The 14,112-nt window shown below is 44.1% G+C and overlaps 1 protein-coding gene across 1 annotated transcript in view; it reads left to right on the plus strand.

Moving 5' to 3' along the window:
* The window catches only part of ttn.2 (titin, tandem duplicate 2), a 217,544-nt gene that overhangs the window by 39,416 nt on the left and 164,016 nt on the right, over positions 1 to 14,112 (plus strand). Inside the window, exons 42-43 of the mRNA XM_046054487.1 lie at positions 8,998 to 12,819; positions 13,606 to 13,884. Of these exons, the coding sequence (XP_045910443.1) occupies positions 8,998 to 12,819; positions 13,606 to 13,884 (4,101 nt within the window). The remainder of the gene's footprint in view (positions 1 to 8,997; positions 12,820 to 13,605; positions 13,885 to 14,112) is intronic.

The following is a 14,112-nucleotide window of genomic DNA, read 5'->3' on the forward strand; positions in this document are numbered from 1 at the left end:
GAGCTGCTGACAGAGGGCCGTGAAACCAGGTTGCAGAGAGACAGTGAGTACTTTGTAAGTGAAGAGGAAGCACTGGCCCAGCGCATCCTGAAATGGCAACAAGATGTGGTCGAACAAGAGGAAGTAGCTGAGCTGGAGTGGGCTTTGGACAATCAATGCAAGCAACCTGATTCTGGGTTGCCATTTGAGTCCTATGTTCCACCACTTGATAGTGAACCCCAACATGGTGGCATGTCTCTTGAAACTCACCCCAGTGACTTTGCACCTCCACATACAACATTTGTTGGTGGAGCTTTACCAAGAAAAAAATCTTCACCTCTTCAACATGCCGCTGTGTACGAGCCGTCTCCTCCACTTGAATCTTCTTCCATAGCAACCCATTCTCCTACACATGCTGGTTTACAGCACCAAGTGGGTGTTCCTGTTGAAAGCTCTCACAATTTAAACTCTGCTCCTGTAAAAGACAGAACAGCTCATGAAGCATCACCAGTTCAGAGACGCCGCAGTCCACAGGAGGATCCGGGAAGAGAGGAAGACAGGAGGCGGAGCATGGGCGAGTACGCTACTGTTGATAAATCCAGCAGTCAGCGCTTCCAGTCAGAGGTTAGAGACAAGAGACAGACGAGAGAGGAGATAGAAACTACCAGAGAGAGCAGCGAATGGAGACAGCAGAAGGACTTTGCACGTGTGAGAGAAGAAAGAAGAGGGGATTTGTTAAGGTCAAAACAGGGTGGTGAAATGAGTGCAGAGAGCCTCGAACTCGGAGCTATAAAGAAGGATGAGAGGAGAGTCCAAGTGGAGTCAAAATTGAAAGAGGGAGTTCACCAAACTAAAGAGTCTAAGGGGGTAAAAGAAGGGGATACAAGTGCTGGTGGCTCCCGTCCAGTGTTTGTGAAAGAAATATCTTCAGTTAAAGTGAAAATCGGTGAGATGTCAGAGTTTACCTGCCAGTTCCAGGGTGACCCTTTGCCCACAGTCACCTGGCTCAAAGATGGCCACCCATTAGCCCACAACCCTGATTACGATATTGTGAGCAAATCTAACAAATCAAAGCTCACTATCTTCTATCCAACAACAGACCACGAGGGGACATATGATTGTGTCATAACCAATAAACAGGGAAAATCCATCTGCAGCGGCACTCTGGAGATCTCTGACAAAAAGCCAGTGAGACATTCAGGGGTCAGACAGGATGTGGTAGTTACAGAAGAGCTAGAGATGAGTGAAGAAAACCAAGAGAGCGAGATAGAAGCAGAACTTAAGACCTACGTGGATTCAAGAAAGGCAACGTTACAGGTGCCTCAGGCGGTCATCCACGGACGCCGCTGCTCGGATGAATCTTTTAGCTCTTCACCAGTAGAAATCAGAATTACTGCTGCCACTCCAGTCCCTGGGATGATGGAGGAAAGCAGTGAGGACCATGCTCAGGCTTTCACAGAGAAAACTACAGATGTGCCAGGCGATGAGGAAGCCTCTCAGACTGTCAAACATAAATTTACCTTCTCCTTTGATGTGGTTGGTGAAGCTCCTCGTGTGGTCAGTGAATTAGAGAATATTGCCTGTTCTGAGGGCAACACGGCTGTGTTAGAGTGTGTAATCACAGGTGAACCTACCCCAGAAATCACATGGTATTATGACGAAGTTTGCCTCAAAATCATGGCCGGAAAACACAGAGTTGAGGTAGATGATAAAGTGTACAGGCTCTATATCAACAGTTTTACATACACTGATGTTGGAACGTACAAATGTGTGGCTAGAAATAAGCTGGGAGAGGTTGTAAGCATCTGTCATGTGGCATTTGAAGTTGCAGAACCTGTGCAATTTTCAGAGGGTGGTGGTTTTACTCCATCTGGGAGAGTGAGGAAGTCACCTGTTGGCTTAACTGAGGATGTCAAGAAACCTGCCGGACTCCACAAAGCCGCCATCACTCACACTGAGGACAGTATACTTCAGATGAAACATAAACCTCTGAGTTCACAAGCGTCATCAGAGATGGCTACCAAAGTCCCAAAATCCAAACGTGATGTATCGAGAGAGCCTCCGACTATATCCGGGTGCGGTCTGCAGGCTTCTGCTGCTGTGATTAAAGTTTCTCAGATTAAACAAGTTTTTGAGTCAGACTCACCAGTTGCTTTACCGACGCCTCCTTCTCCTGAGGAGCAGAGAAGGGAAACACTTTTCCCAGAGGAGTTTATACCTGCAGTGGCCATTTCCCCTGAGCAGCAGGAACAGGTAATTGTACCTGAACCTGACACTATCCATGCAGAAGGTGGCGATAGACTCGCTGCTGCTAAACACATGAATCCAGGTTCTCCCAAAGATTCAGGAAAGTCAGTTTCCCCTCATTCTCCTGTGGCAGCAAAACCTGTCTCTTCCGAGACCTCCCAGTTCACCGCCTCTGTGGAGGAAGACAGTGAGATCTGTGTGATACCTGGTGATGTTGACGAGGGAGCAGTTTTAGCAGGAAGCCATGGCGCAGTGAAACAGTTTGTGCAAGAAGTGCAGGAGTCTCCAGAGCTGGTCAGGCCTACGCCACAGAAACCTGCACGTTTTCCACAACAACAAGCAGGTGAATTGGAGATGGTAAGAGAGGAGACTGTTCATACATTTGACAGAACTAGCAGCTTCTTTCCTTTTCAGTCTGAAAAAGTCCCGGCAGTAAAGCGCACTGTTAGAACTTCAGCTCCAGCTGAAGAAGCTGTTAAACCTAAAATGATTTCTGAATCTCTCAAAACTGAGGAACAAAGTACAGCTGCAAGGTCTTCCTCTGTTCAAAGTGAGGCTGAAATTCTCAATATAGATGTCCCAATTTATGATCTTGGGGCTAGTGTTGCAGATGAGTTCAAATCTATGGACAGAGATTATGGGGAGGAGCTGATTTCCTTCCCAGAACCCTCAATGGACAGTGGTGTCTACCTGAGTATGCCGGACTCTCAGGGGGATGTGACAGAAGTAGCAGAGGAAATGGCTGGTGATGTAGCTGAGCCTCAAACACAAATCAAGAATGAGAGGATTGATATCCATATCAAGCCTGAACCTAAACCGCTCATTGTCAAGCCTAAAGTAGACAGCAGAGTGAAAGCACTTGGTCTGCCTGAGGATGCTGCTGCTGAGGGACCTCAGAGTCAGGTTACATCTATACAGGAAAGACGTGGATTGGACAAGGCCTCGGCAGCTGAAGATGGGGGAGCAGCGGCAGCAGTTGGCTCCATGGAGGAAGAGGAGGTCACTTTTGGTGCTGTGTATGACTACTACAATCCTCAAACAGACTGGGGAAGGCCACTGTCCCCGGAGTCTGAGATGTCCATAGAGATTGGCAGCACTGTGAGCGAAGAGATAGCCGAGGTAGCTGAGAGGTTCTACACCCCAGGCTCGTCTACTGAGGTCTCTCAGCCAATTGCAGAGTCCTTCCATACTCCCAAGTCTCACATGTCCTTCCATACTTCCAGTTCTGATACAGCTCGTGGGTTTATGACCCCTCAGGAATACCCCTTCTCCCCTGTTGAACATAAGAGACCCTCCACTGGAGACTCCAGTGAGAGGTTCTTCTCACCAGTTCAGTTCCTGACATCTCCTGCCGATGAGGGCATTGAAACAACGCCTCCTGGCATAAACGTGGACGAGAATCAATTCCTCACCAAGGGAATAGGGTCTTTAGGCCTGGCAACCCTTCAGGAGAAAGTGCAGGGAATCCCTCCGGCCTTCCTCAAACCTCTCATTAAGAAAAGAGTGTTTGAAAATGACTCGCTAACATTTTACGCTGAGGTGTTTGGCCTACCTTCCCCTGAGGTGAACTGGTTCTGCAACAAAACCCAACTGGTGGCGGACGACAGAATTAAAATGGAGAGAGATGGCGATAGCATCTCGCTAACAATTCACAATGTCACTAAATCCGACCAGGGAGAGTATATCTGCGAGGCTATGAACTATGTCGGGGAAGCCAGAAGCGTTGCTTTAGTGGTAGTTGTATCACAGGAAGTGAGGTTCATGCCTGCCCCACCTACTGTCACCCATCAACATGTGATGGAGTTTGATGTAGAGGAAGACGACTCCTCTCGTTCTCCTTCCCCTCAGGAGATTCTGCTCGAAGTAGAGTTGGATGAAAATGAGGTGAAAGAATTTGAGAAACAGGTTAAGATCATCACCATTCCTGAGTACACAGCCGACAACAAGAGCATGATCATATCTTTGGACGTGTTACCAAGTATTTATGAGGAGGGCGCTGTGGACTTTGTCACCCAGGAGCATGACGATTTGAAAATAGCTTTCGAGGTCACTGAGATGCCACCAAGGTTCATCAACCCCATCTGTGATATGGAAAGCCCAGAGGGTACCACTGTCATGTTTGAGTGCTCACTGATGGGAATTCCATCTCCCATCGTGTCCTGGTTCAAAGGTGACAAAAAAATTCCTCACAATAACAAAAAATACTCGTACTCATCAGATGGAGATAACCACTTCCTGAAGATCTGTAAAGTCACAACACAGGATAGCGGAGTGTATACTTGCAGGGCTATTAATGTTGTTGGGGAGACTCTATGTAGGGCCTCCCTGGTGGTGTTAAGTGCGAAAGCTTTCTCAGGGAAGACCAGAGGCAGGGAGTTGACCGCCGTGTCTCTTGGAAGCGCCAAGGTCCAGCCGCAGAAGTTCGACATGGTGGTTGGCAACACGTCATTTGACGGCGAGCAGGTGTCAGAAATTGAGCTTGAGTTTGAGTTTGAGCAAGAGGCAGATGAGTCCCAGCGGGCGGTCAGGCTGGTGGCCAACACTGACAATGAAATGAGTGAACAGGGAGAAAAATACGTTAGCATTAACTTTGATGTATTTGCTGAGCCAGCAAAAGATGACAAGGTGGAGTTCAAAGGGAAGTCCTCTGAAATGTGTAGCTTCCAGTTCCAGGTGACTGAGACGCCCCCTAAATGTGTCATCCCATTGACTAACGTCACCGCAGCGTTAGGGACGCCTGTAATCCTCCAGTGTCTGGTTAGCGGTAAGCCGAACCCCACCGCAGAGTGGTACAAAGATGGAAACCGCGTCACAGACAGCAGATGTATAATCCAGGAGAAAACTGCTGGCCATTTCAATCTGCTCATTACCAACGCCACCCAAAGTGATGCTGGCGAGTATAAGTGCATAATCCAAAACCCATCCGGTTGCATTGAAACTACTGCGCTACTAAAGGTGTTCTAAAGGTTGGAGGGTCTGGGGCTGGTTGCACAAAGAAAGAAAATGACTGTCCAAGTTATTTTGTTGCTAATTCATGACTACTTTAAAAAGGTTGTTTCATGTTTTACTGAGATTAAGATTCTTCAAAATTTGAAAAAGACATGGCTGACCAAGAAACCTCTACATGCTGCTTTACTAGGAAACATAAATAACGAGTGAATTAACAGCCAGAAAATGCTTTCACACGTATGAGCCCTCTAAAACCGTTCTCTCATTGCTTGCTTAAAGTTGTTTACAAATAGCAAGTTTTCCACATTTTGTTGTTTGCAGCAGGTGTGCTTTACTGTAACCACTGAAACCCACCTGTTAGGAGATGGTGGCTAAATCTTTGGCTTAAATGAGTCATTTTATTTTGTCTAAATTTCTAACATGGTATACTTCTCTAAGAACAAATCTAAAACTGGGTTAACACATTGGAAAAATATAAATAATCTTTGGGCAACCAGCCCGTAGTCGTGGGTAAAAACAGTGTGTAAATGTTCGTCATTGTGTGTCAGTGATGAAAAATGTAAACTTGGAAGTGTTTGAATAATATCACACAATCAGTCTGCTGACACGTTTTTCTTTATTTATTGTAAGTTGTGTAAAACTTCACAACAACAGTTGTTTTATTTTTATTTTGGGTAGAAAAAACTGGGATTATGTTTGCGTTTGTTACCTGGGAAATACTTTAAAAGTGAGCTACTGTAACTTTGAAATTTAATCATGACTTTATGAAGTAATGTCTATACATCTCACTGACCACAAGCTGCATCTGTTGTGTTTTATTCAAAGTCCAGCAGCTCTCTCTTTTTAACATTGTGCTGTTCACACCTGTTTCCGAAAGCTAACAACTATAAATAGGAATATAAGGTATGTGTGTGAAGCAAACATATCATATGCACAAAACATTCACAGAAATACGTATCATTGACATTTAAATATTCTTGTTGGTTAAATGAGTGACAGTGTTTGTGAGAAGCTGCATGTTTCTTTTGAAATAATTCATAATAGGGATGTCACAATACCAGAAATGTAGTAATTGATACAAATACCAGTGAAATTCCACGATTCTCGATAACCAATTCAATACTGCATTAAAAAACAAAATCCCATGCACTTCAACATACACTCTTTTTAATAAATTACCAGGTATAGCTCAATAACTGAAAAAACATATTGAAAAATGTATTCAAAACGCTGACAACATTACATCAGGTGACACCGACTGAACGGTAGGGACGGCAGCCTTCAACTACGAGATATGTTTACATAGCGTTAGCCCAAACACTGTAGCCTTTAGCGTTTAGCCTTTGTGAACGTGTGCAATGTCAGCTGTCGCAAACAAAAGTAATGTGTATTTCAGGATATGGATATAACAAGGATGATGCTTTGAATATGTTGTTAATGAGTTCTTGTCTGTTTTTGCGGTGCGTCGCTAAGTTTGAAGTGTTTCCTCCGTTTGTCTGAAAAGTTCTATGGCACTGTTTGCATACTGTTTTCGCGAATTTATTAGTTCTCCCTGATCATCAGCCTCTAACGTACTTCCATACTCGACTCTTGCTGGTTTTCTTTTTCACGAGTCTTGGCGAAGCTGTCGCTGCAGCTGCACTTGTTGCCATCTTGTGTGTTGGGTCCCCGTTACCTAGGGGATCTATTAGGGGTGGGAATCACCAAAGACCCCCATGATACAATATTATCACGATAGTTATGTCACTATATGATATTATTGCGATTTCAAACTTTAAACAAATTTTTATCTTCTTTTCCAACTTCAAATTGTGTCCCAAAGGAAAACTCTTTTTCTAGTGGACTAAAAAACTATTGATTTTATTATTATAGTACCAAAAAGTTACCTTCTCTTGTACAGTTTATATAATAAAGATCGATACTTAAGGTCTGTGTGACGATACGATATTGCCACGGAAAATATTGCGATACTATGCCCCTAGTATCTATGGTACCTAGAGTGAGTACAGACATGTTTTCAGAATTGTGGTATTTACTTGGTACCAAAGTATCAGTTCTTGTGACATCCGCATAGAAAATAAAGTATGAGAATTCAGTATAATTTATTATTATTATTATTATTATTATTTATTGAGAAATACTGTCGCTCAGTTAAACATACCAGTATGGTGACACTCTTCCACTGCTTTGGTTTGAACAGAAAGCAGTAGTTGAGTTGACAGTTGAAATAACATATCTTAAGCAGTGAATACTACGTGCCGTATATAAGCTCTGTTATTAAAAATGGATTTAACTTGAGGAATTGTGGTTAAATGAAAAAGCAAACTTCGATATCTTGCTGCAAGATATCAACCAAACAGCAAAAAGTCAAATCAGTCACAGCAGTGTTGTTTAATAATAAAAAAATAGACACAAAAGCAGTCTTTCATTAGACTTATCAATTTCACAGTATTATTGATACAACTAGATAAATCAAAAAATTATCTCAGCCCTAATAATTAAGAAGAGATTAATTAATTAATTTTAGACGATCAAACGTCAATCAGGAGATGATCAAGAATATATATATTGGTACATTGCTTTTCTCGTATTGCAGTATTTTTTGTGTGTAAGAGTTTGTCCTGTGTGTTAATGATATTTTTAGGATTTTAAAGCAAGCTTGTACTTCATAGTAGATTGATAAAAAAATTGATAATACTGTGAAACTTTTTTAAATTTTAAATATAAGTTTTGAGGACTTGTAAATATGTGTAATTTTAGGAGTGTGTGAGTAGTATTTACCGGTACAGTAAGTACATTGAAAAAATCTTGCATTGAGATAGAAATATATGGTTGATTTGTACAGACGTCATTGGTTTGTCTCAGAGTTTATATAATAAAATATTTGATGATGTAAAGCTGAAGTTTGAGCTTGTTTTTGTTTTTTTACCCACTTTTCATGGTTGCATGTCATTTAGCCAGTGTTCACATGATCCATTCGTCAATCGTCAAATTTACAGTCAAAATACAGGTGTCAAAAACTAACTATGTGGACCAATTCATTATTATTTTGGGACAGATACCAAACAATTACCTTTTCTGAGGCAATTTATTGTATTCTCCGATTTAGTATTTTGTATCAAGGATGTACCTTGATGTATGTAGGCTATTTTATGCTTCTCTTTGAGATGGTTGTTTGGCCTATTCATCTACAGTAATAATCAAATGTAATAGATTGATAGTTGAGGAAAGTTAAAACCAAAGCCTAAGAGTTAAAGAGAAATAAAAAAAATCACAAAGATATTTAAATTCTGATATGTAACTGGAGAAATTGACAGTTTTCTTCTGCTGAGAAAAGGTCAAGGAATGATTGTTTCGTTTGGAGAAAAAAACTTCTTTTAACTTTTTTTTTTTCATTGTTAGGGTCATTCTCTTGATTTTTCTGCAAATATGGAGTACTTACACAAACTAACTCAGTAGTGTATTATAATAAGGCTGTCCCATCTTAATTGCTTAGTCAACTAATAGGTAAGTAGGGTCTTTGTAAACAGAGATTTGCTAGATGGATTAGGACTTCAATAGTAAAAACTGCAACCAGACCTCTAAAGCTATTCATGTATGTATTTGTCTTGGAGACTTTGCATCTGCAGAGGCACGGTAATACTTGTCAAGATGTTTTATTTAGTTAACTTATTGATTTGATTGGAAGAAATCCTATGACTATTAGTCGACTAAGAATTTCTTATGGACAGCCCTAATATTTGCTATAATGAATTAACTGTTAATATCAAAGCTGTTGTGTTGTGGATATTGTTATCAGTGTTGCTCAATATTTCCTAACAGAACGTTGTAGCACCACCATCACCACTGTGGAAGAACAAGAGGAAACCTACTACACTGGTGTCCAGTTACCACAGAAAACAAAAACACTTGAACTCAAGCCAGAGACCAAACGTTACTCTTCCAGTTTAGAGAAGAAAAAAGAAAAGCCAATTTTCCTAAGCCAGCTCTCCCCAGCAGCTGTAACCAGCGGGGAAACAGCCAGGTTTACCGTTAAACTGTCCGGCTTTCCAAAGCCGACCGTTCAGTGGTCTCACAACGGAAAATTCATAAAGAGCTCCACTATTTACAAGTTTATAGAAGAGAAGGAGGAGTATACCTTAGTTATCACCAAGGTCACATCTGAGTATGAGGGCGAGTACTCTTGCACTGCCACCAACAGATTTGGCCAGACAACATGCACCACATACCTCGAGGTGAAAAAGCCTGATGTTAGCCAGGCGGAGAAATGGGTTGAGAAGATGTTTAAGGTCACAGGCCAACCTCCTGCTTTCACAGTTCAGATCCAACCTGTACGGTGCTCAGAAGGAGGAGAGGTTTATTTTAATTACAAAGCCAGTGGTGATCCAGTCCCTGATGTGAAGTGGTTCAAGGGGGCTTTCCAAATCCAGCCCAGTTCAAACTGTATTGTTATAGCGAACCCAGATGCATCTGGCTTCATCAATATTAAGAGCGTCAAACAGGAAGACAGTGGCCTGTATACATGTAGAGCCTCCAACCAGTTTGGGGAGGCATCTTGTAGCGCTGAGCTCGTTGTGTTCAAAGAACCAGTCTCTGTTTCTCACAAACAGGAACAGATGACAGTGGTTCAGAAGAAAGGCTATAAGGTTTCAATGACAGAACAGGCAACAGAGTCTCGCTTGTACCAGGTCAGCCTCCCAGGCCAGGACAGAGCTAGGGCAGATCAGATGGTTTACACCATCGGCACTGAAGACCGGCAGATAATTCCCAGTGAGCAAGTTGGCTCCCTTAGAGAACTAGATATCTCTGCTGCCACTATTCATCGCGAGCAGCTGACCCACCGGGCAGCAGTGCTTCAGTCTCATGAGATAGAGGAGAGGGTGTCTGTGGTTCCTACCCACCCGCCTCAGGTTTCAGCTGTTCCTGCAAAACAGCTTCACATGGCAGCGTTTACATCGTCTGTTGAAGAGAGTCAGGACCTCACAGAGCAGCACTGTGATCGCATTCAAAGCCCTGAGGTCACTGAACTTCAGGCAGCCAGAGAAAAGAGGTCAATGGTGATGTCAGCGGTTGCTGAGGAGCTCACCCCACTTTCTACTGTTAGCACAGAGCCTCTGGCTGACCGGAAGTCTACTACTGTCAGACCCACCTCAGAAGGTAAACATCTAGTCAGTGGGCATCAAGTAGAGTCACAACTGTCCATCTTAAAAGAGCAGTCTCAGGATATCCCCAAACCACAAGAGGAGAAAGGTTACAAGGTTAAGGAAGGCGTTAAGATTTTATACTCAGCCCAGTATGCAGAGAAACAGGTGCTTGCAGAGGGCCACACAACTAAACTAGCAACAACAGATTCTGCTGTGAAGTCTTCTGTTGGGAAAGAACAGCACCGGCCAATGTTGACCTCAGTCAACGAGTCTAAACAGACTCTTTCCAAGGAGACTAAGTTCTCCATCCAGAGGCCTGCTGAGGAGACAGCCCATCTCTGCAAAGATAAAATGATGAAGGCAGCTCTAACTGCTGAAGAGAAGCAAACGCTGCAGGCTGAGCCCACTCAGCAGCTGCCAAGTCTGGACAGCGCCATGTCCATTCAGTCACAGGTAGAAGGAGAGCAGTTGTTGCACCTGCAGGTTATCACAGACCAAGACCTCCTTCCATCTGAGAAGGGCTTCTCCTGTGAGAAACCTGCACCAGAACAGGCAGTAACCAGTAAGAGTCCCACTCTGCTGCACACTGTTAGCCAGGATGAGCAGAGGACAGTAGTTTGTGAGGACACGTCAGAGTTTGAGGCCAAGGCTAGCACCATGACTATCCAGCCCCAGAAAGAGGCCCCTACACTGCTGCATCTCCAGTCAACCCAACCTGTGGAGGCACTACCCAAAGAGGGTATTCTCATAACTGAGAAGCCTGACCAGCAGGTGGCAGTGCAGAAACAAGAAAAGGCAAGGAGACATGCTGCCATTTTGGAAGAGCAAAGGGAGCTCACAGCAGATTTTCACACCGAGCTGGATTTGTCAGTGACTGGCATTCAATCTCAGCTTCGAACTGAGCCCAGGCCTCAAAACATCCTCCAGGTCTCCTTCCAGCCCATGCAGCTGCCAAAGGAGACCCCAGTAACTACAGATGTCAAGCAGCAGCGAGCTTTGGTGCAGAAGGAGGATCGCTTGAATGTGATGCATGTCACCAGTGTGGCAGACAGTCAGGCCTTAGAGGAGGGTCACACTGAGAGTCTTGCAGCTGTGGATAAATTCACCTGCCAGACGGCTGTAGAGCCAAAAGTTCCCACGGAGCCAGTCCAGATCGAGGAGAAAGAGATCTCCACTGAGAGTAGTGTCCTTCTCAAGGCAGCAGAACAGGACTTTGCTGTTCAAATCCAGGAGGGCCAATCAGTCAGGCAGTCAATAGTTATGGATGAGAAGCGAGTGCTGAAAGGTGAGCTCTCTCAGGAGATCACCAAATCTGAGTCTACTAAAGTCGTTGTCACCACACAGCCGAAACTGTCCCTTATGGCTTCAGAATCGAAAGACAGCACAGCTCTTCCTAAAGAGATGACGTTTGTGATTCAGATCCCTAAACCATCCAGTGTGAATATACGGCGTCAGCTCAGAGATGCCCTTCAGTCTGCTGTGGCCAGCGACCAACCAGTGTTACTGGCTGACGTCGTAGGAAGGTTACAGGCTGTAGACGTTCAGGAAGTCAAGGTTCAACGAGAGCCCAAGAAGGCCATGTTTACATACCTGATCACAACAACAGGGGCCCCCATGGAGATCACTCTGGCTTTTGAGGGTAAATACCCTCAGACAGCTGACCTCAGGACTGAACTCCAGGCGGCTTTCCACTCCATAGTGTACCAGGAAGCCCATGTTCTAACTTCCGAACAGCCAGGCACTATGCAGCTGGACAAACCTCAAAGGGCTCAGGTCACCTCGGCCCGCTCTAAGCAAATGCTGTCATCCATGGTGGAGACAGTGAGCGTGGCAGAGAGTGCAGTGGATTTCACTGCTGTTAAATCTTCGTCTGCTGCACTCAAGACTGAATCTAAAATGGTAGTTGAATGTGCAGCAGCTGAGCACCAGGTTGTGGTGCAAGAATCAAAATCAGCAAAGAAAGAACAGTCTGTCTCATCCCAGATGAAGATGTCCACCGAGGCTCACATGGCTTTTGAGCAGTCGGTGCAGGTGTCAAGGCAGGAGGTGAGGTCAGTAACAGTGAAAAGAGATAAGGATGTAGGAGCAGCTATCGTTACCACTGCCCTGCCCCCCACCACCATCCCCACAGAACAGGTGGCGGATGTCTGCATCCAGAAGGAGCACAGGGAAGAGATCTTTAAAGAGGAGATTACAGTAGTCAGGCCAGAACAGAGAGAATGTCCTGTAATGGTCACATCCCTTGAAGACCTATCCATCGTGGAAGATAGTAAAGTCACCTTTAGCACCACCATTAAATATGTCACAAAGGTAAACTGGTTTTTCAATGGGCAATTGGTGAAATCTGGCAAAGAGTTCAAGTGTTCCAAAGACCACGACACATACACATTGGTTATCAACAAAGTTGTCAAGGAGAAGCATCAAGGAGAATATGTTTGTGAGGCTGAGAATGAAGCCGGCAGGACTACAACATCTTCAAGACTCACTGTGGTCTCAAGAGGTTTGATAACAGGAACAATCAATGTGTCATTCATTCATACATCCATTTTCTCTGAGAACGACTAATCACTCACATTCACACACCACAAGTTGGTCCATTCAAACCAGCACGGCACTGACAAGAACTTTGTCCTCACATAAAATATTGCGTTTGTCACTTTGGTCTCTCTATTCATTTCATGGCTCGGCATGAGCACCCTTAGCAGGTCACTGGATGGTACTAACTCACCATGTCTTGTTTGTTCCACATCATTGTATGGTCAATAACTGCCTAAAGACCAGAACCGTCACAACCATGCAAGTTTAGCTTAAGGCTCTTGAGTCAAGAAGCATCTTGCAATAATGGTTGTCATGATTCTGGCCTTCAGGCAACGTTCATGGTCTTCCCATGGTCACTTTGGCATGCCGGTGGCAACAGATTCCTCTGTTTTAAACCCATGGTCTGTCACATTCCTTTAGGTCCATTCTCTCCACATCTCCAGTGCTTCTCTGCATGCTTTCAGGGCTTCAACTTGACATTGCTTCATCTTTCACAAACTCTTTTGTTTCTCCTCCTTTTAGCCTGAACTCTAGCCCCATGAGAATCACGTACAATGATAGCATCTTCTTTTGGGCTGGTTTTTGTGAAATCATGGGGCTAATGTTCTTGCTATTTTTCTCCTCCACAGTCACTCCTGAGTTGCCTTCCACCATTGTCGTCCATCCATCATTCCTGTTTCTGATCTGTCACTTTTACATATATTCAATTACTAACATTTACATTTCAATTTGTCTGCTTGTGCCTCAGTGCCACCTGTCTTTAGGCAGAAAATCACACCTCTGGAGATAAACATCGGCAGCCACGCCAAGTTCGAATGTGAAATCGAGGATGCTCCGAGTGTGACCTTCAAATGGTACAGGTCTGGCATTGAGATCAAACAAAGTGAGAAGTATAGGATCCTTAGCAGCCACATCAGTTCCTCCCTGGAGCTCCTGAACCCGGTCAAAGCCGACAGCAGTGAATACACCTGCAAGGCTTCAAACCAGCACGGCACTGACAGCTGCACTGCCTCACTCATTGTCACCGGTAAGACCCCGGAGGGACCTTTTTTAAAGTATTGCTTTATGTGTGTGTGTGAGAGAGAGAGAGAATTATATACACATTTGCACTGTGTTTTACCTGAATAATTTTGGTGCAATGTGGAAGTGATGTTTTCTTTATAAACTTGATCTGCTGTCACGTTTGGCAAGACGTAATGTTGAGGATCATATTTTCTCATGTTTAAACCCACATCGATCACCAAGTTGAGATTGC

The sequence above is a fragment of the Micropterus dolomieu genome, linkage group LG07 (assembly GCF_021292245.1).
Source record: "Micropterus dolomieu isolate WLL.071019.BEF.003 ecotype Adirondacks linkage group LG07, ASM2129224v1, whole genome shotgun sequence".
In the NCBI taxonomy this organism is placed as follows: domain Eukaryota; kingdom Metazoa; phylum Chordata; class Actinopteri; order Centrarchiformes; family Centrarchidae; genus Micropterus; species Micropterus dolomieu.